Source organism: Melanostigma gelatinosum (assembly GCF_949748355.1).
Source record: "Melanostigma gelatinosum genome assembly, chromosome: 11".
NCBI classification, from domain to species: Eukaryota; Metazoa; Chordata; class Actinopteri; order Perciformes; family Zoarcidae; genus Melanostigma; species Melanostigma gelatinosum.
In genome coordinates, this window is record NC_136644.1 from 9,823,871 (window position 1) to 9,848,696 (window position 24,826).

The following is a 24,826-nucleotide window of genomic DNA, read 5'->3' on the forward strand; positions in this document are numbered from 1 at the left end:
TTACAGTAGATGGACATAATATAAATAATACAATTGTAGCACGGTTGGTTTAAAGGGTACCAACACATGTAACGAAAGCCTCCCTAAAAATATGGAGTGAATATGAGGTACAGTAGCTACAAGGCCCCAGGGGAAGAACATGCTTCGTAAACACATTTCAATCAGGAGAGACTTGTTTTTATAATTTAATGATTTATTATACATGCATCAAATATGAAAAGTGCAAAGTCTTTGGCGATTGGACTCCATCCTGAAGTACTATCACCGAGGGTAGGGATACTGAGGTCCAAAAGGCCTAATCCCCCCTGGAGTCCAGACACTGGTGGTGGTGAAAGGAGTTGCTGCACTCTGATGATGAATCAGGAGCCTGACTGTGATGCTGACTGGAGGTGACTGGGGTGGGGGAGGGTCGCATCTGCTTAAAGCTGAAATTACAACTGACAGCAGCAGAGAGGAGAACACGATTTAAAGTTTGACAGCAACGATATGATTGGCTTCAGGAACCAGTGTGCAGAATCTGGTTGGTTACTTAAAAGTGCACGCCCCCAATCAGCTGATAGAGTAATTGCAAGGAGAGGAGAGACCGAGATTATGAGTGAGTGTCTTCCTGACTGAACTTGCGCTTGAGCTACATTTAATGCTACAAAAAAATGGAGCAGTGTTTGAAAAGTGATTGCACTCAATTTCAGGCTATCAGAAATACTCAATATTTATAATAAATAACATCATTTAACTTGCATTAAATTCAGCTCAGGGAAGTACCCTTCGAAAAAGGACAATTATAGCCAACTAATTAATTCAGTCTCAGTTCTGGAGGTTGATACGAAGTTCTTGACTTGTAAACAGTGACCAGAAAACTGAGTACGCTTCTGAGCTTTTTTCACCAGGATATAGATGTGTGAGGACCAAGTCAGGTTATCAGTGATGCTGATTCCCAGGAACATTAAAGGCAACATCAGAGAAACATTGTCCATCAACATTAACTGACGTTTGATCACCAAGCATCATTTATGTAAAAAACAGAGTCCCCCCCGTCCTATTTTTCCTATATTGTTAGCTAAAGATAACATATCAATTAGTGTACATGAATTTCTGCATTCTGCATTTAAGTCAGGCCACACCGTAACATAAAGTATGGCCTGCCTGCTAAACAATGGAGCAAGTCATACCCCTATGTACTTTGACACCATTACCTGTGGCCTTTTGCAAGTCTGCGAGTCTGCTAACTACAGGATGTGTAAATATAAACTTGCTTTTCTTAACTCTCACCTTCCCTTCAACTCTCACTTATCTTTAAGCTTTTACCAACCATTCACTTCCCTTCTTAACTGTCCGCCTCTGAGCATACAGCATTTCACCTCCTTTCCTAACTGTCTTTCACTAAGCAGATGAAACCTACGTTCTTTAGAGCAAAGGTATAAAAGCCAGATGTAACTTTACTACTGCACTCTTGTTCTGTGGAGACCATTGGTCGCTGTACGATCAGAGCCCATTTGCAAATGCTACAACAAACGCTTGAAAGTCAACTTGATTCTCAATCTTAATTTCAGATTTCCACCAAAAATGTGGCGTTGTCGGCAGGATAACTCAAGTGAAGGGTTCAGGACTCGGAGTTGACGGGGAATAGTGCACATCGTGAAGTGAAGCTTCAGCCCTGACCTCCACTCAGAGACGGGTTGAGAGGTGAGTACCTAAGACGCCGCTGAAAAGCTCATCGAAGATAACCAAAGAAAGAGAAAATCCAAGCTCCCGATACCACAGCTGACCATTTACCAAGGGCAGTACAGAGGACGGGGTCGTGGGCGGGGACGAGGCAGAGGACGTGGGTCTTTGTCTGTGGAGCGCATGGACATTGGCAAAAGACTATCCAGACAAGAAACAGAAGGCTGATTGAAGCCAGGAGAAATAGAGGTTCTTCCATCTTAATTCCCTGTGTTCTTCTGCAGTGGAGAAATACAGACAGACATAGATAGCCAGATACCTTTAAAGTTCGGTCTTATCCTGGCATCATATCCCGACGTCCTGCCCATCAGTTTGTCCAGAAAATCCGAGGGAGACATTGGGGCCGGCCGTGTCCTCGCAACATTGTCCACCTCCTTACACTGACCAACACTGTGATGGAAACAAAACACAGAGCATGGACGTGATCGTCTGCGATGTTTTCACAGCACAGAGCTAAACAGCTAACGTTAGCGGAGGTTGACTTTATCTGCATAGCATCTATTGGGTAACAATGGGTGTGACAAAGGTACATTATAGTGTTATTGTCATGTGTCTTGTAAAACATTGTAAAATATAATTTTTGATTATAAAAATGAACAAACAGTTGTTTGAAGAATATTTTTTTACAGCAATATAAAAAAGTTATGAGAGAGGGAATTATGACCTGTTTAACTTCCTAACAGTGACGCTAGCTCTAAGCAGCTTATAATATATACATAATCAAACCAAATATTTTGATACAAATATAATAATTCATTTCCTAATTATATGAATTGTGTACCTTTCTTTCAATAACCATTGTAGATTACAATAACAAAGTAAAAGGATAACATTTTTCAGGGTTTGCACTGACTTTGGGACGGTTGAATATATTTTTGGAACGATTCAGGGGACTTTGGTGAAAACAGTCAGGAGCCCTGCTGTCAATTATAGTTCTTTGGGAGAAATTTGGAATCTGCAAAGTTCTGAATCGGCAGGTCAGACTTCAACAAAATTGGCAATCGGGATCAGCTACAAAAAAATCTACTTTTGATTTAAAAATTTCTTAAAACTTAAAATTGATTTGGGACACACAGTCACTCGTAGCTAAACTACAACAGAAACATTTCAATTCATTTAACATTTTAATAAAAACATTTTTCCTTTGGTAAACTTTGACACACAAAATAGTGAACTGTCTTGACAGTGCTGACCTTTGTGGGAATAAGACATATGTCCAAAATGGAGGAGTAGCTGTGGAGTTATATGGTGCCTCTGAATGCCACTTTGCAGGGTTTTAGGCTTTTCTCCTTGTAAATAGTATCTTTAAAAAAAAAGAAATCGTATATGTGTAAATAAAGAACAAAAAAAAACCATCCAATTTCATGTAACTCTGCTCTCCCGTAGTATAAACTGCTCCACAAAAGAGACATGGTTGACTTCTTTGTTTTTTATCAACTGGATAGTGTGTGTATGTGTGTGTTCGGAGGGGGAGAGGCGGAGAGGGCTTCTGCAGAGACTGGGTAGTAGCTTCTAAATGCTAAGGTAAAATGTATGTATGTGTGTGTTTATTTGTCAGTACAAAACTCCCAAAATAGCTCTGCTCACTGCAAAGATCATACTGTTGAACACACACACACACACACACACATACGGGCGCGGGTGGTTTATGAGGGCTTTTCACCCATACCAGTTCAAACCCTGGTATATGGAGACGCACCTTTTCCTTAGTCGTAGACAGTGATAATAAGTATTAAACTGGTCCTTATGATAAAGGGAACAAACCTCACTGTTCAGAATTAATATCTCATCAAAGAATCTGGAGATATTAAGACCTGACATTCTACAGGACTGTTGGGACGGGGCGGATCCTAACATGCCGCTGACTTATGAAGACCCTGCTGGTTTAGCGGGACATTACCAATACACACACACACAAACATGGCAAGACCCTGAGTTATGAGGACCATCCTGGTTTAGCGGGACATTACCAATACACACACACACACAAACATGGCAAGACCCTGAGTTATGAGGACCATCCTGGTTCAGAGGGACATTACCAACACACACACACACAAACATGGCAAGACCCTGAGTTATGAGGACCATCCTGGTTCAGCGGGACATTACCAATACACACACACACACAAACATGGCAAGACCCTGAGTTATGAGGACCATCCTGGTTCAGCGGGACATTACCAATACACACACACACACAAACATGGCAAGACCCTGAGTTATGAGGACCATCCTGGTTCAGTGGGACATTACCAATACACACACACACACACAAACATGGCAAGACCCTGAGTTATGAGGACCATCCTGGTTCAGTGGGACATTACCAATACACACACAAACATGGCAAGACCATGAGTTATGAGGACCATCCTATAGATAGATAGATAGATAGATAGATAGATAGATATGGCAACCCACCTGACATAACAGACAACGTGCTGTCTGACACGCCCACCACAGAAGAACAACATTCTACTCTGGTGAGGCACATGTGTTCTGGGAGGCGCACTACGCTAAACTAGTTTACCAGTAAAACCAACAGCAGCACACCCACTTCAACATCTTCCCGCAGTGTTTAGGCAGCTACTCCCTACCGATTCAAACAGGGCTAAAGCAATCGCCACGGCGATTGTTATATTTATAGCCGCAGATACGAGACCCTAATCTGGACTGGAACACCAGACTGTACCAACATGCTTAATGTTATTGAGCCCCGTGACACTACTCATTCACGAGCCCATTTCGCCAGACCATAATTCCTGCTTTGTTAAAGAAACCAAAAGTCCAAACAGAGAATCAAATGTCCGAGGCTCCCGCTGTTCCTCTAACAACAGACGGCCGGACGTCACGGACTACACAAAGCTACCTGACTGTAACGACACATTACCTCACTACTGAATGGGAGATGAAGAGCCATGTTCTTCAGACACGCCCCCTCGAGTCTCACCAGCGAGGCATTTCTGCTTATTTGCTGTATTGAAAATGTACCGAACCTAACCATGGCACCACTGTATTGTATTGAAATGAGAATTTCGTGAACTGTATACCCCTAATACACACACATAAACTCAAACAAACCCCTCCCATTAAACTAGAATTACCTCTTCACAGTTGTATGCATCCATCAACCAGTCATGTTACAAATTACATCTATGTAGGTTTAAATGTTAACATTTCACACGCACATTTTTTGTATTCATTCGTGTGATATTGTCATAATTAGCAAATGAAGACTTTTTGTCTGGTCAGTGACCTTTGACCATCAAAATCTAATAATTTCATCCTTGAGTTCAAATGGACGTTTGCATAAGAATGGTAGAGACGGACAACATTTGAATTGCATATATTCAATGTTTATTCTGAAAGGTTGCTTTTACTTTCAAATTGTGACCACTTTTTTGTTTGTTGTTTGTTTAGAATAAGTATAAAATGGTATCAGCAACAGGGTAATGGAGGAAATAAAATCAAAAGCTAGATCAGAATGCCTTTAAATGAAAATACATTTATTGTAATGTAATGACTTTAAACATTGAGAATGTACAAGATTTCTGTCGTAAATAAAAGAAAAATGCTACATTTAAAACGCACTGCGACGAAACAGAGAAACGCACTGCTGCGAAACGCACTGCAAGCGACACAGTAACCGGCACTGCAAGCAGCGCAGTGAAACGCACTGCAAACAACGCAGTGAAACTTACTGCAAGCGGTGCAGTGTACAGTGAAACGCACTGCAAACGATGCAGCGAAACGCACTGCAAATGACGCAGTGCAATGCAAACGCAGTAAAACACACTGCAAACAACGCAGTTAAACGCACTGCAAACTGCCCCATTAACCGGCACCGCAACAGAAACAGACGCAGTAAACGGCGCTACAAACTGTGCTGCAACAGGTGCAGTAATGCAACAGATGCACTAAACTCTACGGTTAATGGATATTCATGTTACATTATTCCTTTTGTAAGTCAGGCCCCTGTTCCTCACAAAATCTCGGATGTTTTGAACAGTTCTGTCTTTCAAAACATGGTCTTGAGCATTCTTACATTGCTCACACTCAACTTCGTAGCAAGGTGTCCTTTGAAATGTGTATTCTAAAGTGTTTCATGACAGATGAAACTTCTACCTTGCTCCACGGCTTTTTGGAAGATCTTCTTCAGACATCTGCCAATCACAAGAACATATTTTCCTTGATTAGATTATAATAAAGACAATCATAAGTTTAGTCGAGATTTACAACATTCTTGGAATAACTTTTGATGCACTCAAATGTAGCATTTGTGGGTTATCGAGTATATTATTTATCAAAGTTATATATACTTAAGTTCAATTAAAATGAGTATAAAAACAGCATTATGTCACCACTGTACCGATAGTATTCGGTAAATAAACTTTATATAACTCCTGCTTAAGGCTGTAACATAGTACACTTAAAATATATATTTGAAACATTCGAAATTGTACAAAAACTTTTCTCTTTAGGACTGACTCTCTACACTGTTATTTTTGCAAGTGTGCAGGTCGGACTTGTGAGTTCTGGCATCTTTGAACTATCTGCATTGGTTGCCAGGGCAATGTGTTTTTCTAGAAATAGAACCAAAACTAAAATGCAGAATGAGGCGCATCGTCTTTTCCTCCGCACAACAGTACAATGTAGTAGTGGTACAGAAGAACCTATCACAGTAGACAAAGCCATAAGTCTTTATGCAGGCCCACTTAAGCATCAACAGGACCACATACATTGAATTGCTAAAAAAATAATAATTAAGAAATCCATCCATAGCATTATTATATTTACCTTCGGAGTTGGTGGCCTCATCCTGGGTCAAATCAATCTTCTTTTTTCTCCCTAAAACAACAAAAAACAACTTGATTTCTATACCATAACTCCAATTTTAACAATCCAAATACTTGAAGTTTCTAAGCATCAGGAAATCTGAACTTTTGTCCTCACAAAGCAGGTCCATGCTGTGCCCATCCCCCGACACACAAGTGATGCTATTTACTGACCGGGATGGTTAATTCATGTTTGACAAGTTATCTGCAGTTCTTCCGCATTATTATTATTTACACTGTTTTATATTGTAGTTTATATAATTTTACACATTTCTTATTTCCATATATGTTATTTATTGTTGTAGTATATTGCACATTTATTTTTTCTTATAATTTGTCTTTGTGTACTTTTCTATTCTAAATGGGCAAAACTGTATCGATGAAACCCAAATTCTCCCCGGGAATCACTTTAGTAAATTCTATGCTGATTAAATACCTACTGCCACTTTCACTGTTAGCATACGGTGTGCACTGCAGACATGAAATACATCCCATCCCAGGAAGTAGGCGGATGTGTCATGGAGGTGTTGTTTCCCCCCATTCTAGCCAAACAGCATGCGACTGCGATATTACAAAAAGGAACTTACCATTTCTTTTTCTGACGAGAATGGAACTCCTTTCTTGGGTTCAGGATTAGACGGTTCTTTACAAGGTGCCTAAGATTGTACAGAGAAAATATATGCTGTTGTCATATAACTTCTGGAGAAGTTTGAGGAAGACTTGTGTGAAGGCAGAGGCGTTGCAGTTATGAAGGTGTGTACATTTACAGTGGATCAGCTAGCCTACAGAGTACTCCAGTCTTATACACAATGACAACAGAAAACTGAGAAAAATAAGTTACACCTCTGATAGAAATCTATCAAGACCTTCCTTCAAATAGCGCAAATTATGTATGCAAGTCATTTGTTGTAGTTGTAACAGTAATGAAAGTATGTCCAGCCTTGAATTGTGTACGTAAGGCCTGAGCCTAGTCAATGCTTAAAAGCTAACATGAAACCAACTTGTTTGACCAGTGTGTGAAGAAATATGATGGTCCTCATAAGAACAGGTGTCCTCACAAAGCAGGTCCATGCTGTGCCCATCCCCCGACACACAAGTGATGCCATTTACTGACCGGGATGGCTAATTCATGTTTGACAAGTTATCTGCAGTTCTTCCGCATTATTATTATTTACACTGTTTTATATTGTAGTTTATATAATTTTACACATTTCTTATTTCCATATATGTTATTTATTGTTGTAGTATATTGCACATTTCTTTTTTCTATTTTCTTATAATTTGTCTTTGTGTACTTTTCTATTCTAAATGGGCAAAACTGTATCGATGAAACCCAAATTCTCCCCGGGAATCACTTTAGTAAATTCTATGCTGATTAAATACCTACTGCCACTTTCACTGTTAGCATGCGGTGTGCACTGCAGACATGAAATACATCCCATCCCAGGAAGTAGGCGGATGTGTCATGGAGGTGTTGTTTTCCCCCATTCTAGCCAAACAGCATGCGACTGCGATATTACAAAAAGGAACTTACCATTTCTTTTTCTGACGAGAATGGAACTCCTTTCTTGGGTTCAGGATTAGACGGTTCTTTACAAGGTGCCTAAGATTGTACAGAGAAAATATATGCTGTTGTCATATAACTTCTGGAGAAGTTTGAGGAAGACTTGTGTGAAGGCAGAGGCGTTGCAGTTATGAAGGTGTGTACATTTACAGTGGATCAGCTAGCCTACAGAGTACTCCAGTCTTATACACACTGACAACAGAAAAAAATAAGTTACACCTCTGATAGAAATCTATCAAGACCTTCCTTCAAATAGCGCAAATTATGTATGCAAGTCATTTGTTGTAGTTGTAACAGTAATGAAAGTATGTCCAGCCTTGAATTGTGTACGTAAGGCCTGAGCCTAGTCAATGCTTAAAAGCTAACATGAAACCAACTTGTTTGACCAGTGTGTGAAGAAATATGATGGTCCTCATAAGAACAGGTGTCCTCACAAAGCAGGTCCATGCTGTGCCCATCCCCCGACACACAAGTGATGCCATTTACTGACCGGGATGGCTAATTCATGTTTGACAAGTTATCTGCTGTCCTCACAAGACACTGTGACCAGACATCATTTTACTTTACCAAGTTTTCTAAAACATTCGACCAGCTTCTGTTTGACCCAAAGAGTGGAGACATATATGGTACAGGTAAAACAGCCCGGTACTACCGTCTTCCCACAGCCACCCACATGTAACGTCTTGCCAGTGTGTGAAAGAAGAATACATTCTAACTTACGTTCTCATTCACTGGTGTGAAGGGAGTTGCACAAGGTGTATTCAAAGCATCACTTGATTCACCACAGAATTCCTGTGAATGAGTCAAAAATAGGCACACTCTTAGAAAATATAAAAACAGCAGCGATTCATTTACATTCAGCAATCAAAGTTCTACAACACTGGCCATTTGTCTGGCTGAAATTCTGCTTACTAGCCAGTAAGGAAGGATGTAACATAAAAGATCACTGATGAATCCTATACATGGAGACAAAAGAACCTGAGAAAAATACCTTCAACTTATGAGAGAAATCTATCAAGACCTTCCTTCATATTCAATAAATACCACAAATTATGTATGAAAGTATGTCCTGCCTTGAATAGTGTACGTAAGGCCTGAGCCTAGTCAATGCTTAAAAGCTAACATGAAACCAACTTGTTTGACCAGTGTGTGAAGAAATATGATGGTCCTCATAAGAACAGGTGTCCTCACAAAGCAGGTCCATGCTGTGCCCATCCCCCGACACACAAGTGATGCCATTTACTGACCGGGATGGCTAATTCATGTTTGACAAGTTATCTGCAGTTCTTCCGCATTATTATTATTTACACTGTTTTATATTGTAGTTTATATAATTTTACACATTTCTTATTTCCATATATGTTATTTATTGTTGTAGTATATTGCATATTTCTTTTTTCTATTTCCTTATAATTTGTCTTTGTGTACTTTTCTATTCTAAATGGGCAAAACTGTATCGATGAAACCCAAATTCTCCCCGGGAATCACTTTAGTAAATTCTATTCTGATTAAATACCTACTGCCACTTTCACTGTTAGCATGCGGTGTGCACTGCAGACATGAAATACATCCCATCCCAGGAAGTAGGCGGATGTGTCATGGAGGTGTTGTTTCCCCCCATTCTAGCCAAACAGCATGCGACTGCGATATTACAAAAAGGAACTTACCATTTCTTTTTCTGACGAGAATGGAACTCCTTTCTTGGGTTCAGGATTAGACGGTTCTTTACAAGGTGCCTAAGATTGTACAGAGAAAATATATGCTGTTGTCATATAACTTCTGGAGAAGTTTGAGGAAGACTTGTGTGAAGGCAGAGGCGTTGCAGTTATGAAGGTGTGTACATTTACAGTGGATCAGCTAGCCTACAGAGTACTCCAGTCTTATACACACTGACAACAGAAAACTGAGAAAAATAAGTTACACCTCTGATAGCAATCTATCAAGACCTTCCTTCAAATAGCACAAATTATGTATGCAAGTCATTTGTTGTAGTTGTAACAGTAATGAAAGTATGTCCAGCCTTGAATTGTGTACGTAAGGCCTGAGCCTAGTCAATGCTTAAAAGCTAACATGAAACCAACTTGTTTGACCAGTGTGTGAAGAAATATGATGGTCCTCATAAGAACAGGTGTCCTCACAAAGCAGGTCCATGCTGTGCCCATCCCCCGACACACAAGTGATGCCATTTACTGACCGGGATGGCTAATTCATGTTTGACAAGTTATCTGCTGTCCTCACAAGACACTGTGACCAGACATCATTTTACTTTACCAAGTTTTCTAAAACATTCGACCAGCTTCTGTTTGACCCAAAGAGTGGAGACATATATGGTTCAGGTAAAACAGCCCGGTACTACCGTCTTCCCCCAGCCACCCACATGTAACGTCTTGCCAGTGTGTGAAAGAAGAATACATTCCAACTTACGTTCTCATTCACTGGTGTGAAGGGAGTTGCACAAGGTGTATTCAAAGCATCACTTGATTCACCACAGAATTCCTGTGAATGAGTCAAAAATAGGCACACTCTTAGAAAATATAAAAACAGCAGCGATTCATTTACATTCAGCAATCAAAGTTCTACAACACTGGCCATTTGTCTGGCTGAAATTCTGCTTACTAGCCAGCAAGGAAGGATGGAACATAAAAGATCACTGATGAATCCTATACACGGAGACAAAAGAACCTGAGAAAAATACCTTCAACTTATGAGAGAAATCTATCAAGACCTTCCTTCATATTCAATAAATACCACAAATTATGTATGAAAGTATGTCCTGCCTTGAATAGTGTACGTAAGGCCTGAGCCTAGTCAATGCTTAAAAGCTAACATGAAACCAACTTGTTTGACCAGTGTGTGAAGAAATATGATGGTCCTCATAAGAACAGGTGTCCTCACAAAGCAGGTCCATGCTGTGCCCATCCCCCGACACACAAGTGATGCCATTTACTGACCGGGATGGCTAATTCATGTTTGACAAGTTATCTGCAGTTCTTCCGCATTATTATTATTTACACTGTTTTATATTGTAGTTTATATAATTTTACACATTTCTTATTTCCATATATGTTATTTATTGTTGTAGTATATTGCACATTTCTTTTTTCTATTTTCTTATAATTTGTCTTTGTGTACTTTTCTATTCTAAATGGGCAAAACTGTATCGATGAAACCCAAATTCTCCCCGGGAATCACTTTAGTAAATTCTATGCTGATTAAATACCTACTGCCACTTTCACTGTTAGCATGCGGTGTGCACTGCAGACATGAAATACATCCCATCCCAGGAAGTAGGCGGATGTGTCATGGAGGTGTTGTTTTCCCCCATTCTAGCCAAACAGCATGCGACTGCGATATTACAAAAAGGAACTTACCATTTCTTTTTCTGACGAGAATGGAACTCCTTTCTTGGGTTCAGGATTAGACGGTTCTTTACAAGGTGCCTAAGTGTTCTGCAGAGCTTGACTAGAGATATATCGACTCAACACATTTAAACCTGGGAGAACAAACAATCTGCAGCCACTGGGTCAAGTTCTGAGAAAACACGTATTTTATTCTGCGCAGGTGCATCAGCTTAAATAGACAGTCACATGACACACTCACACCTGAAATGCATTGGCAATAATTGGGAGCACAATCAGTTGCTTCAATTAACACCCCCACTTGATCACACATTATTGACAACCATAAATCATACAAGGGGAAAAACATGGAAACCAACTGCACTTAACTGCACTTAACTGGCTATGCCCCAAACAAGAACATGGAAAAAGTAAGTAGCTTTGCTTTAGTAGCTGGTTTTGTCATCAGGTCAGCTACCATCCGGTCTGTTGGGCAATACTCCAAACATACTTTACAGTCATTAACAGTTGATCTCACAAAATGGTATTTTATATCAATGTGCTTACATCGCTGTCTGCTCACTGGATTCTTGGCTAATGCAATTGTACCTTGGTTATCTCCAAAAATCTTAGGTACATCATACAGACAGTCATCAAGATGTTCAAGCAGTTGAGATAAGTAAAGACACTCTTGTGTGGTTGCGGCCAACGCCATATACTCTGCCTCACAAGTTGACAGTGCTACCGTTGGCTGCTTTTTGGTCTTCCAGGAAATCAGAGGACCATTCTCACTCAGACTAACACAATAACCAGTTGTACTGCGTCTGTCAGTTGCATCACCTGCCCAATCTGCATCACTGTAAGCAAACAACCTCAGCTCATCACATTTTCTGTAACACAACATTTTGTCATTTGTGCCCTTCAAATATTTCAGTACATGCTTAACAGTTGTCCACTGCTCTTCTGTCGGCTCACTGAAATGCTGTGACAGTCTGCTTACAACAAAGCTCAGATCAGGTCTGGTGCATGAGGTTAGGTAGATTAGGCTACCCACTGCCTCTCTGTATTTTCTGGGGTCACCTAGCTTCTCATCAGTGTAATGCAGCTCTGGTTCACAAGGTGTTGACCTGGGCTTACAATCCTGCATATTAAACCTGTCAAGCAGCTTGTCAACATAGCTCTGCTGTGACATGGTCACACATCCATTACACTGATCAAAAGTGATACCAAGAAAATTCTTCAGTCTGCCCAAATCTTTCATCTGGAACTTCACAGCAAGCATCTTTTTTACTGCTTTTAAAGCACTCTCATCACTGGCTGCAATAACCAGGTCATCAACCCAGATCAGTAGGATCACCTTGTCATGTTCCGTTTCTCTCTCATAAACACAGTGATCGGCTGGATTCTGTACAAACATATTTTCACATAGATAGTCATGCAACATTATGTTCCAGTTTCTACCTGATTGTTTAAGCCCATATAGTGACTTCTTTAGTCTACACACCATCTTCCCATTTGTCTGAGATTTTACATCATAACCCTCTGGCTGTTCCATGTAAATCTCACAATCAATTGGTGCATGTAAGTAGGCGGTTTTAACATCCATCTGATGCAGGATCAGATCCTCCTGGGCAGCTTTCTGCATCAACACTCTCACACTAGTCAGGTCGGCAGTAGGAGAAAACGTTTCTCCATAATCTACACCCATCCGTTGACTGTATCCCTTGGCTACATAGCGGGCCTTGTACTTGTCAGATCCATCAACATTGGTTTTGAGAGTATACACCCATCTACCCCCCACTGCTTTCTTGCCCTCAGGTAAGGTGGTCAGAGTAAATGTGTTGTTATCCCTCAGTGCCTTCATCTCCTCATCCATTGCATCTATCCACTTACTTGAGTTGGATGAAGACACAGCATCTCTGAACGTCTGTGGTACATTACAAACCATCCTGTAGCAATAATCAATGTTGATCTGAGCCTGATCACTCTCTATCCCATAGAAGTCTGGCCTCCTCCTCTCTCTAGCAGGGTATCTCCGTGGAGACTGGGATTCGGGCTTGACTCCACCTGTCTGTAGGCCTATCTGGCTTGGACCTGGCCTAGCTTCTGGGATGTCGTTCTGCTCGGGTTGGTCAGGGTCAGGTCTGGTTGCGTTAGACTGCACACCAGTGTCATCGTCGGACATGTCATCAGTCTGCTGTCCCTCAACACAGGACATGAACCTCACCAGTCGGTGCTTCATCACCTTCCTGCTGTCAGGGTAGTAGACCATATAGGCTGGACTGTTCTTGTCATAACCAACGAAGATGCCCTTGTCAGACCTTGACTCTAGCTTCTTCCTGTCCTGCCTGTAGGCGTAACATACAGTACCAAACTTCTGCATCCTGGAGACATTAGGTCTCCTTCCTGTCAGCATAAAGTAAGGTGTCTCTCTAGTGCGGTTGTTGAAACATCTATTCCTCACCACTGCTGCTGTCTGGACCGCATACGGCCATAGCTCCTTGGCTAACTGGCTCTCCAAGAGCATACATCTCGCCATGTCAAAAAGGGTTCTCCAGTTACGCTCAGCAGTGCCATTCTGGTGTGGTGAGTATGGTGCTGATCTTTCATGTCTGATTCTATTCCTACGCAGTAGAGCTTGGTAACCCTGCCCTGTGAACTCTGTACCATTGTCAGACCTGATACACTTCACTTTCCCATATGGGGCTGTGTCGGCTAGAAACCTCTCTGTGGCTTCTACAGTGTCCCTCTTGTACTTTAGATAGTACACAAACACTGCACTTGAATAGTCGTCAGTAAAGGAAAGTGCATACCTATACCCTTCCTTGGACTCTGGGTCAATGGGGCCTGACAAGTCAGTGTGAACCAGCTCTAAGGCTGATTTGGCCCTCACATCAGGCTTCCTGTTTCTGCTCTGAGTGAACTTGCCCTGAGTACACACTTCACATATCATGGATTTGGACGCTTTACCCCTGATTGACATTCCATCCACAACATTCTCTAACTTCATGACATCATCAAAATTACAGTGCCCCAAAATCTCGTGCCACGTCTGAATATCATGACAGCTCATACATTGATCATCACAGTCATTGTTTACTGACACAGTAGGCAAATAGAACAGTCTGTTATGCTCATAAATGAGGAAGCGCGTACCGTCTCTATACTGCAAGACGTTTTCTCCTTCCTTGAAGATCACCGTTGCCCCACGATAAGTTGCAGCTCTCACGGAGAAGATGTCTTGGGGATACGAGGGGATGTACAGCGCCTGCTTCAGTGTGGTACTGAGGTGCCGCCCCCTGCTGTCGATCAGACACACCTCAGCGTCTCCTCTGCGCTCCGCGACCCCCGTGCAGCTTGTGCCATCGGCCAGCTCCACGCAGTGCGTCTCGGACTGGAATCGGTCATCGAAGTTCTTGAACTTCGCCAGGTCAGTGATGATATGCGCCGTCGCACCGGTGTCCACCATCAAGCCCTTTCTGGTGACACCGCTTCCTGGCTCGCTGGTCACCAGCTTGAACACGAAGGTGTTGTCATCCATCTCCTCGGACACTCCACGCGCGTTGTCCCGCTGCCACTGTCGCCATCCTCCTCGCCGTCCGGTACTCTCGCCCTGGCCGTACCACTGTTGACCACGCTGACAGTCTCTTACCTTGTGACCTCTCTGGCCACAACGGAAACACACAATGTCCCCGCTCTCGGTGCTGCGTGCACCTGCGCCTGCTGGGGCAGCCCTCCTTGGATGCGCCTGGGCCCTCATGACATTGTCGTCGGCCGCAGCTGTGCGCATACCTTCAGTGCTCTCATAACTGCGCAACTTAGTCTTGAACTCCGCAAAAGAGAGAGTCTCATAACTTTGAGTGATAAAAATGGAAAAAGGCTTAAATGAGTCTGGCAGCCCCTTCAAAATCATTGCAACCAATAGTCCATCGCTTAAAACCTCTCCAGCATTACGCAGCGCTGTGATCGAAATCTCAGCACGTATGACATAGTCAGTCACACTCTCACTACTCATCTTTTGCAAAGAAGTCAGTTCTGTATACAGGCATACAATGCGGGGCTTACCCTTGCCTGCATAATAGTCACGCAAAATCCTGAGCGCTCCACGCCCGTCATCCGCTGCCTCTCGCATGACCAGAGACAAACTTTTGTCATCAAGGAATTGGATCAGTTCCGCGTACGCTTCCGCGTTCTTCGCCGCATCCTCAGCCAGTGCGTTTTCTTCTGCGCCATCGGCGGGCTGATTCAAAATGGTGTCCTTCAGTTTCTGCAACCGCAGATGTCCCAAAAACTTTGTCTCCCACAGTTCATAGTTCTTTTCGTCCCCATTAAAAACAAGACGAGACCAACGTGAACTCGTATGTCCGCTCATGGTGCTGGCACTCCAATCCGTGAGATACGCACACAAGCAAATGTCTCTCAGTGGCTACTCACGCCGGATATCTCTTTGCACAAACGTCTAACGCATCTGGGCCCATAACCTGTTCTGCAGAGCTTGACTAGAGATATATCGACTCAACACATTTAAACCTGGGAGAACAAACAATCTGCAGCCACTGGGTCAAGTTCTGAGAAAACACGTATTTTATTCTGCGCAGGTGCATCAGCTTAAATAGACAGTCACATGACACACTCACACCTGAAATGCATTGGCAATAATTGGGAGCACAATCAGTTGCTTCAATTAACACTAAGATTGTACAGAGAAAATATATGCTGTTGTCATATAACTTCTGGAGAAGTTTGAGGAAGACTTGTGTGAAGGCAGAGGCGTTGCAGTTATGAAGGTGTGTACATTTACAGTGGATCAGCTAGCCTACAGAGTACTCCAGTCTTATACACACTGACAACAGAAAACTGAGAAAAATAAGTTACACCTCTGATAGAAATCTATCAAGACCTTCCTTCAAATAGCGCAAATTATGTATGCAAGTCATTTGTTGTAGTTGTAACAGTAATGAAAGTATGTCCAGCCTTGAATTGTGTACGTAAGGCCTGAGCCTAGTCAATGCTTAAAAGCTAACATGAAACCAACTTGTTTGACCAGTGTGTGACGAAATATGATGGTCCTCATAAGAACAGGTGTCCTCACAAAGCAGGTCCATGCTGTGCCCATCCCCCGACACACAAGTGATGCCATTTACTGACCGGGATGGCTAATTCATGTTTGACAAGTTATCTGCTGTCCTCACAAGACACTGTGACCAGACATCATTTTACTTTACCAAGTTTTCTAAAACATTCGACCAGCTTCTGTTTGACCCAAAGAGTGGAGACATATATGGTTCAGGTAAAACAGCCCGGTACTACCGTCTTCCCCCAGCCACCCACATGTAACGTCTTGCCAGTGTGTGAAAGAAGAATACATTCCAACTTACGTTCTCATTCACTGGTGTGAAGGGAGTTGCACAAGGTGTATTCAAAGCATCACTTGATTCACCACAGAATTCCTGTGAATGAGTCAAAAATAGGGACACTCTTAGAAAATATAAAAACAGCAGCGATTCATTTACATTCAGCAATCAAAGTTCTACAACACTGGCCATTTGTCTGGCTGAAATTCTGCTTACTAGCCAGCAAGGAAGGATGGAACATAAAAGATCACTGATGAATCCTATACACGGAGACAAAATAACCTGAGAAAAATACCTTCAACTTATGAGAGAAATCTATCAAGACCTTCCTTCATATTCAATAAATACCACAAATTATGTATGAAAGTATGTCCTGCCTTGAATAGTGTACGTAAGGCCTGAGCCTAGTCAATGCTTAAAAGCTAACATGAAACCAACTTGTTTGACCAGTGTGTGAAGAAATATGATGGTCCTCATAAGAACAGGTGTCCTCACAAAGCAGGTCCATGCTGTGCCCATCCCCCGACACACAAGTGATGCCATTTACTGACCGGGATGGCTAATTCATGTTTGACAAGTTATCTGCAGTTCTTCCGCATTATTATTATTTACACTGTTTTATATTGTAGTTTATATAATTTTACACATTTCTTATTTCCATATATGTTATTTATTGTTGTAGTATATTGCACATTTCTTTTTTCTATTTTCTTATAATTTGTCTTTGTGTACTTTTCTATTCTAAATGGGCAAAACTGTATCGATGAAACCCAAATTCTCCCCGGGAATTACTTTAGTAAATTCTATGCTGATTAAATACCTACTGCCACTTTCACTGTTAGCATGCGGTGTGCACTGCAGACATGAAATACATCCCATCCCAGGAAGTAGGCGGATGTGTCATGGAGGTGTTGTTTCCCCCCATTCTAGCCAAACAGCATGCGACTGCGATATTACAAAAAGGAACTTACCATTTCTTTTTCTGACGAGAATGGAACTCCTTTCTTGGGTTCAGGATAAGACGGTTCTTTACAAGGTGCCTAAGATTGTACAGAGAAAATATATGCTGTTGTCATATAACTTCTGGAGAAGTTTGAGGAAGACTTGTGTGAAGGCAGAGGCGTTGCAGTTATGAAGGTGTGTACATTTACAGTGGATCAGCTAGCCTACAGAGTACTCTAGTCTTATACACAATGACAACAGAAAACTGAGAAAAATAAGTTACACCTCTGCTTCACTGGGACTTTAAGGACATTGTAATGTCTGGGAATAAAATATGATCTGAATAAATCAGCCAAGTAGTTCAATGAAAAGCAGGAGACAATGAAACACTGTTGCCCCGTCAGTTACCACACACTATCATTTAGAGAACATGAGAACATAAACTCACCATTGATCTCCATGGCCAAGAAGACGCCCCATAGTTGTACGTTATCTCCTCGCCTGGAAATATGTCTTTTATAGCAAACAGGCACAAGTGTGGCCTTCCTTTGAAAATTATTTTTTTAACTTTGCAGTTGGGATTTCTGTGATTATCATTTGCTAGTCGTCCGAGTGTTCCATCCTCTTCTATGCTGTAAGACAAATAGCCCAGATAAAACTCAAAAGCTTTCCTGGGGTTAAATCATTCAAAATGTCATGACAGAAATATTTTCTGTGTTGTCCAACCTTGGTTTATATGTAAAACAGGAACCTTTTGTACACATATACCACTGCACCACTCTTACATTTTCCCACGCATTGTGCTGTATAACTTTTGGGAAATTCACACGCACAAGATGAGGCCCTGGTTAAACTAAATAGATACAAGTATACCATGCAGCATACACCATCTTTGTTCTGAATCTGAACTGATGATTGATTTGTTCTTTTACAACAAATAACTCTATAAAAAGAAATCCATTTCAGTAAATCAACAAGCAGCTAACTTACCAATAGTGTGTTCCATTCCAGATGAAATCAAACACACAGGGATTATTTGTGTCATCTACACCTGTAGTTCGTGACAGAATTCCACGGTACTCCATCACAAAACTGGATGGTGCAATGTATTCCCGTGTAAAAACACCTCTCCCTAAAATAGCAAGGAAAGAATTAACTATTTGTTCGGCAATTAACGCTACTCGTGGCTTATCTTCTGAATGAAATAAATCCTGCAAAAACATGGAATGTAGGTCGCAAATTCTTAACAAAGTTAACCACACAATGGCTTTATCTGGGTGGGCCGCCCACAGTTATTTGTGCCCTGCAGGTACATTTGGAGTACAGATTTTACATTTGCTTGATCAGCAGAGATCTTTATACAATAAGCTCTACACTTGCATGTATTTGTGTTTGTTAACAGCAGTGGTGGGCTGTCAGGGCCTTCAAAGCCTTCTCTGCTGGCCTAAACAGAATCACAAAGTTATCGCTATTTTATAATTTAAAACATTTTCATAAATACACTACATGTATTCTAATTTATCAACATATTTTCCCATTATCTTATGTTCTCATTGCACCGCTACTGTCTTCCTCAGTTGCTCTGCTTCCAGTGCAGCTTGTTTTAAGTAGAGCTTTCATCCAATCAGCGTTCACCTCTGTGTCTCTAGGTAGAAGACTAGGCCTGCAGACTCTCACTTGAATCTCTTTGCAGTTTAAGTGAATGGGGACGATATTGTTGATTGTCATCGTGTTCAACCAATCAGATCTTTAGTTTGACATGTTGGGCGTATTCTTTGACGTGTCAGAGCTGCTAGCTGGCCTACAAGTACGTGATTGGTCAGTGGGCTAGCGTGACGTGTTGGGCGGTGACAATCCCAAAATCTGCTGCCTCTGTGAGCAGACATCTTCAGCCTCAAACGCATTAAAACGTATTCAAGAAATACAACTGGGAGACTCCACTGTCTTCACTGGCGTCCATGAACGGAGAAGGACTTCTTACTGGAACTAAAACACACGGATGTACTGAACAACCGTGAGATTAAACTCTTTAACAAAGAAAGGAGGATGCACTTTGTCTTTAGATAGTGAACAGCAGCTCTGCTAAGTTAAATGCGTTTGTTTTTACATCTGCAGTAGCTTTAATATGCTTGTTTATATATTATTATTTTTACAACTTGTTTTTATGAAGATGGATTTTTGTTTGGTTTTATATGCGATAGGAATTATTGTTACGTCCAATGTTGCTCTGGGGACATATTTAGCCAGTGCTGGCAACTTGCCGACTTTCTCGCTAAATCCGGCGACTTTCCAAACCCTCATGGCTACTTTTTTTTGCCAAAAGCTACTTGCGACAAATCTAGCGACTTTTTCTGGTGTTATTGGAGACTTTTCTGGTGTTTTGACTGTGACGTTAAAGCTCGTACATTCTGCACTGTCCTGAACGAGCAGTGGGGGTGCTGCCATGAACCCTTCCGCCGCCCAAAAGCACTCATAGGCGGGTACTGTCATATACGGTAGTCTAATGCGCATATACTGGGGTTTATACGGGAGTTCCAGATGTATGTAAAGTGAGACACGGTGATCCATTAAAACCAGCTGAGCAAACTAAGAAGCCTCTATTGCATTGATTTACATGGTGTCAGAAGTGAAAGCGGAGACATGACAAAGTTCAATCCCCCGACAAACTTTTCCTTCGATAAGCCAGGAGAATGGCCGGAGTAGAAGCAGCGTTTTGTGAGATTCAGAACCGCCACCAAGCTGGACAAAGAAGATGGTGCCGTGCAGGTGAACAGCCTGATATACGCTATGGGAAGCGAGTCGGAGAACATCTTCCGTTTGTTTGCATTTCCCGAAGATGGACATAAGAGATGATTTTGTTCGGGTGCTTGGAAAGTTCAATGAGTACTTTGTGCCGAGAAGGAATGTAATACACGAACGTGCATGTTTCCATCTGCGCGTGCAAATACCGGGAGAGAAAGCTGAGACTTTTATCAGGGCTTTGTACGAACTAGCGGAGCATTGTGAATTCGGCGCTCGCAGAGATGAGAATATCCGTGACTGAATCGTCGTATTCTCTGCAGTTAGTGTATTTACAGGTGTTGAGCTTCATTTTAACATAATAATAATAATAATAATAACTTTAATTTATATAGCGCCTTTCAGGGGACCCAAGGCCCTCACTCCCGACCCTGGTGTTCTCATGTTTCCTTACCTCCTCATCCCTCACTCCCTACCCTGGTGTTCTCATGTTTCCTTACCTCCTCATCCCTCACTCCCTACCCTGGTGTTCTCATGTTTCCTTACCTCCTCATCCCTCACTCCTGTAACTGTCCGTGCTGGATCCGTCCCCGTTGTTTTATATGTACATATATATATATATATATATATATATATATATATATATATATATATATATATATATATATATATATATATATATATGTACATATATATAACTGCGAGTTAACTATGATGTCAGTGGTGTCCAAACAATATGAGATGAAAGACTTACCTTTAAATGTGTCAATGAATTTTCCTTCCAGAAAAGATTAGTCTCTGGCCAGAATGATGTGGTCCATGGCATCCCGATCAGGAGTCTTTGTTCTCCTTCTTGCCGCCATCTTTGCTGCAATAATTTCCAGAGAACATGCTGAGTCTGCAGTACTAAACCAATCTGTATTGATAGTGAGGATAGCAATAATTAAATTAGGTTTCAAAGTTGGATAATTAACAGGGGCATATTGTTTGATACAAACTTCCTGAAAAACAAAGTTGCACAGATCACCTTTTAATAATAATAATAATAATATATGTGAAGAGACTGTCTGATCACATGTCCATGTTAATTATTCCTCACAATAATTATGAATGCTCGGGCTGACGAACGTCACCGGGCTTAAGTCATATCAGCTGTCACTAATTAAGACGTCTTATTTCTAATGGATATTATTTTTAATACTTAATATTTTGGTTACTCTGTTACTTTACTTGTTGGTGTGTCTTGCTGCTGTAACATACAAATGTCCCCCCGGGGATGAATAAAGTACCTATCTATCTAAATCCGACTCGCTAGCTTCTAAGCTAATTTTAACATTACCTCCAATGGGGAAATGCTAACCGCGATTAGCATTAGCGAATATACCGAATATGTTGCTCGTCGTAGCTCGGAAAAGCATTTACAGCTAACTGGCTTGGCCAGTTGCTGCTAGCACAACGAGCTCCAATAACAGCTGATTCCTCCGCAGACTTTTACAGTGCAGTAAAAGTTTGCGGTGGAATCAGCTGAACATTAAGCCGGATTGATTCCACCTGGTGCAGCGCCGGTCCAGGCTCACGAGGAAGTGGAGACGTTTGTTTTACAAAGCAACGAAAAGACAGCCCTTCACTAAATGCATTTAGTTGTTAATACATCGTTAAAACTTTCACTTACCAGTTCGGTAAAGTTAATTCCAAGTCCGTATTAGCCCACAAAAGACGTCCATCGAATCCAGACTCATTTCTTCAGCGTCAGGGCGAAACCTGACCGCAGGTTCAGAAGCCAATCACTGACCAGCATCTCCCTGAGTGACTTCGAGAACAGCCAATCACAGATCAGAGTGTGTGATTGACTTCGAGTACAGCCAATGACCAGTCTGCCTAATACTAGCCAATGATTGACGACACACTGATACACATTCGCGGGAAAATAAAAAAATAAAAAGAAATGTGGAAATCTAAATTATACACTGGGCGCACACACTGGCATACACTAGAATTCTGGTGAAACCGAGTTGTTGAGACATGCGGAGAAAATGCGGGAGGACGTTAGTTACGTGTTGATAAGTGCCTCTACAGTGCGCGACTTGTGAGGACATGGACTTTGTCCTCACAAGTCCAGCATGTCCTCACAAAGTAAGTATGTAAACAGGTGAAAAGCCCTCACAATCCGGAGATACCAACGCACACACACACACACACACACACACACACACACATACACAAAACCTATTCAGCACATCCAAGTGTAGTTTCAGGCTCATCAACCTTTACTCTGACATTTGGGAGCAGCCACCATTTAGCCCCAGCAGGAAATAACCTTATACAATCCTGAGACCAGAATCAGGGTGTTGAACATCAGTCTGTTTCCTCATTTAACCTCTTCAATGGTCAATGTGTTCTGCTTAAAAAACATGCCCTTTCATTTTAGCCACTGTTACTTCGTCAGTTCCCATCAGATACAAAATAAGTCAAACTTGATATGTCATATGCCCTCAGATCTCAGGACACTGGCCCTGCTGTCCCTAAAACCCAGAAAAAACATTAGTCAGCAGAGTGTTTCCCTGCCAAGAACAAATCCCTGTTGTTATGGGGGGGGGGGGGGCATCATCAAATATAAACTCAGAAATAAATCTGTTGTCATTGTCAATGTCTGACTTCAGCAGAGTTACTGGCAACCTGATTTGTTCGGGTCCTCTATGCCCATGAGCAAGAGGCTATCTTGACCTGAAATATAACATTTCTGAAAATGCTGCAGTGAATGCTGATTTGGCTTAGAATATGGAAAGATGTCCATCATCATGTTAAAATGAGGGGGGGGGGATCCATCTTAAGTTCTGAGTTGCCTGTGGATGCAACGGTGAATGGTCTACAATATCAACAGTGTATACGAGCAGCACACAGACATCCATGCAACCTATTACAATGAATTAGCCCCACATTTTCAGTTACTGCTGGCTTTACTGGTGCTGCTCTTTATGCTTACAAAGACACCTCCATCAAACCAGAGGCCTTACTCTCACAAGTTAATGTGTCAGTCTTTCCGTGCCATCCATTTTTTTCCACCTCTCCCTGGAACAGTTTCTTTCTTTGGACAGCACAGGGAACAGTCGTGCTCTCCTTCTCGAAAACACCAGAGAGCAATTGTTCAGTAATGTAGAGAGACGCAGCATAACATCTGCTCAATAATGGATTAGCTTTTGACCTAGAACTGCTGTGTCCCTCACAAAAATATGATATAGGTACCATCAAGAGCTCATGATCAACCATAACAGTATAAATAGTTAAAAGCACATTGCATGTTTGAAGGCCAAGTAATACCACTTCATACCAAAAATTGGTTGTGGTCATGAATTGAGTGAGCCATGTTTTTGACTCATCGCTGTTTAGGAGGAAAGTCTCTGAGCATAGCATAGTTTAATTTAAAACATTCAAACATCTGAAACAGAATGATAGCGGGTCGTGCTACTGTGGGTCCTTTCTTTTGTGCTGGCACATTACGAATGTTGTGTGGCTTGGCCAGAGCCAAATGTGTCACACTTAATTTAGCTTTTTTATCTGCAACAGACAACAAATGAATAAATAATAAATATATGGCCTTGTTCACATGATCTGAGTTTGTTAAACAATCTTAGGCTCCACAGTCAGAGGCAGACGGCAGTGATAAGAAGATGAAAACCTTATTAGTAGCAGTTATAATCCCCGACAAAAATTGAATTTTCCCAACATTTATTCCAGGTTAATAGGTAAATGACATGGGTTCCCTTTCATATCCATAGCTTATGGATACCTGCATTTATTACAAAATGCTCAGAACTCAACTTGTTTAGGTTTCAGTTCAGTACAGTATATGAACCACCCAAATTACGGTACGTGTAGAGCAAAATGTCCAACGGCTCGACCTGGAAAGAATAGGCAATGTGCATTGTTAGTGAGGATAGTCAAACCAACACCAACTTGAACATGGAGGATACAAATGGGAAGCCTGAGCAGTAAGACTCACCATTATCGGGCCCAGTTCTGTGGACAAAGAGTAGTGGATCAGACAGAAACTGTGACTAAAAACGGTTCAGCTTACATCTTAAACTGAACCGTTTTAGCACACCTTTTAATTTTGGCCATTTCCAGGCTTTGTACTCCTCCTTGATAGTTCATGATTTAGTTACTTTCCAAAATCAGATTATTAAAACAAAATATAACTAACTAATAAATGATAATTTAAATAGAATAACTCCCCAGCTGTAAGTGAAGTAATTAAAATGAGCTCCACCTTCACCAGCTGAGATAAACACTTCAATACATGAATAAATATAATACAATAACATATTATAT

General features: G+C 41.5%; 1 protein-coding gene and 1 long non-coding RNA gene across 3 annotated transcripts in view; both read right to left on the reverse strand.

The window, feature by feature from the left end:
* LOC306784692 (glycine receptor subunit alpha-3-like) overlaps positions 1–24,826 on the reverse strand; it is a gene marked incomplete at both ends in the record, with an annotated part of 48,114 nt that overhangs the window by 21,159 nt on the left and 2,129 nt on the right. The window contains 3 exons of one of the 2 annotated variants that reach the window (XM_079278779.1): positions 1,982–2,112; positions 5,851–5,888; positions 6,523–6,642. In XM_079278779.1, coding sequence (XP_079134905.1) covers positions 1,982–2,112; positions 5,851–5,888; positions 6,523–6,543 — 190 coding nt within the window. Of the gene's footprint in view, positions 1–1,981; positions 2,113–5,850; positions 5,889–6,522; positions 6,643–24,826 lie in introns of those variants that run through there. The other variant, XM_079278780.1, reaches the window with a different exon arrangement.
* On the reverse strand, positions 17,764–18,844 carry LOC306784074. The gene is made up of 3 exons (XR_013772344.1): positions 18,749–18,844; positions 18,207–18,390; positions 17,764–17,856 (listed from the first exon to the last, which is right to left on the reverse strand). It is a non-coding gene; the product is annotated as an uncharacterized lncRNA (long non-coding RNA).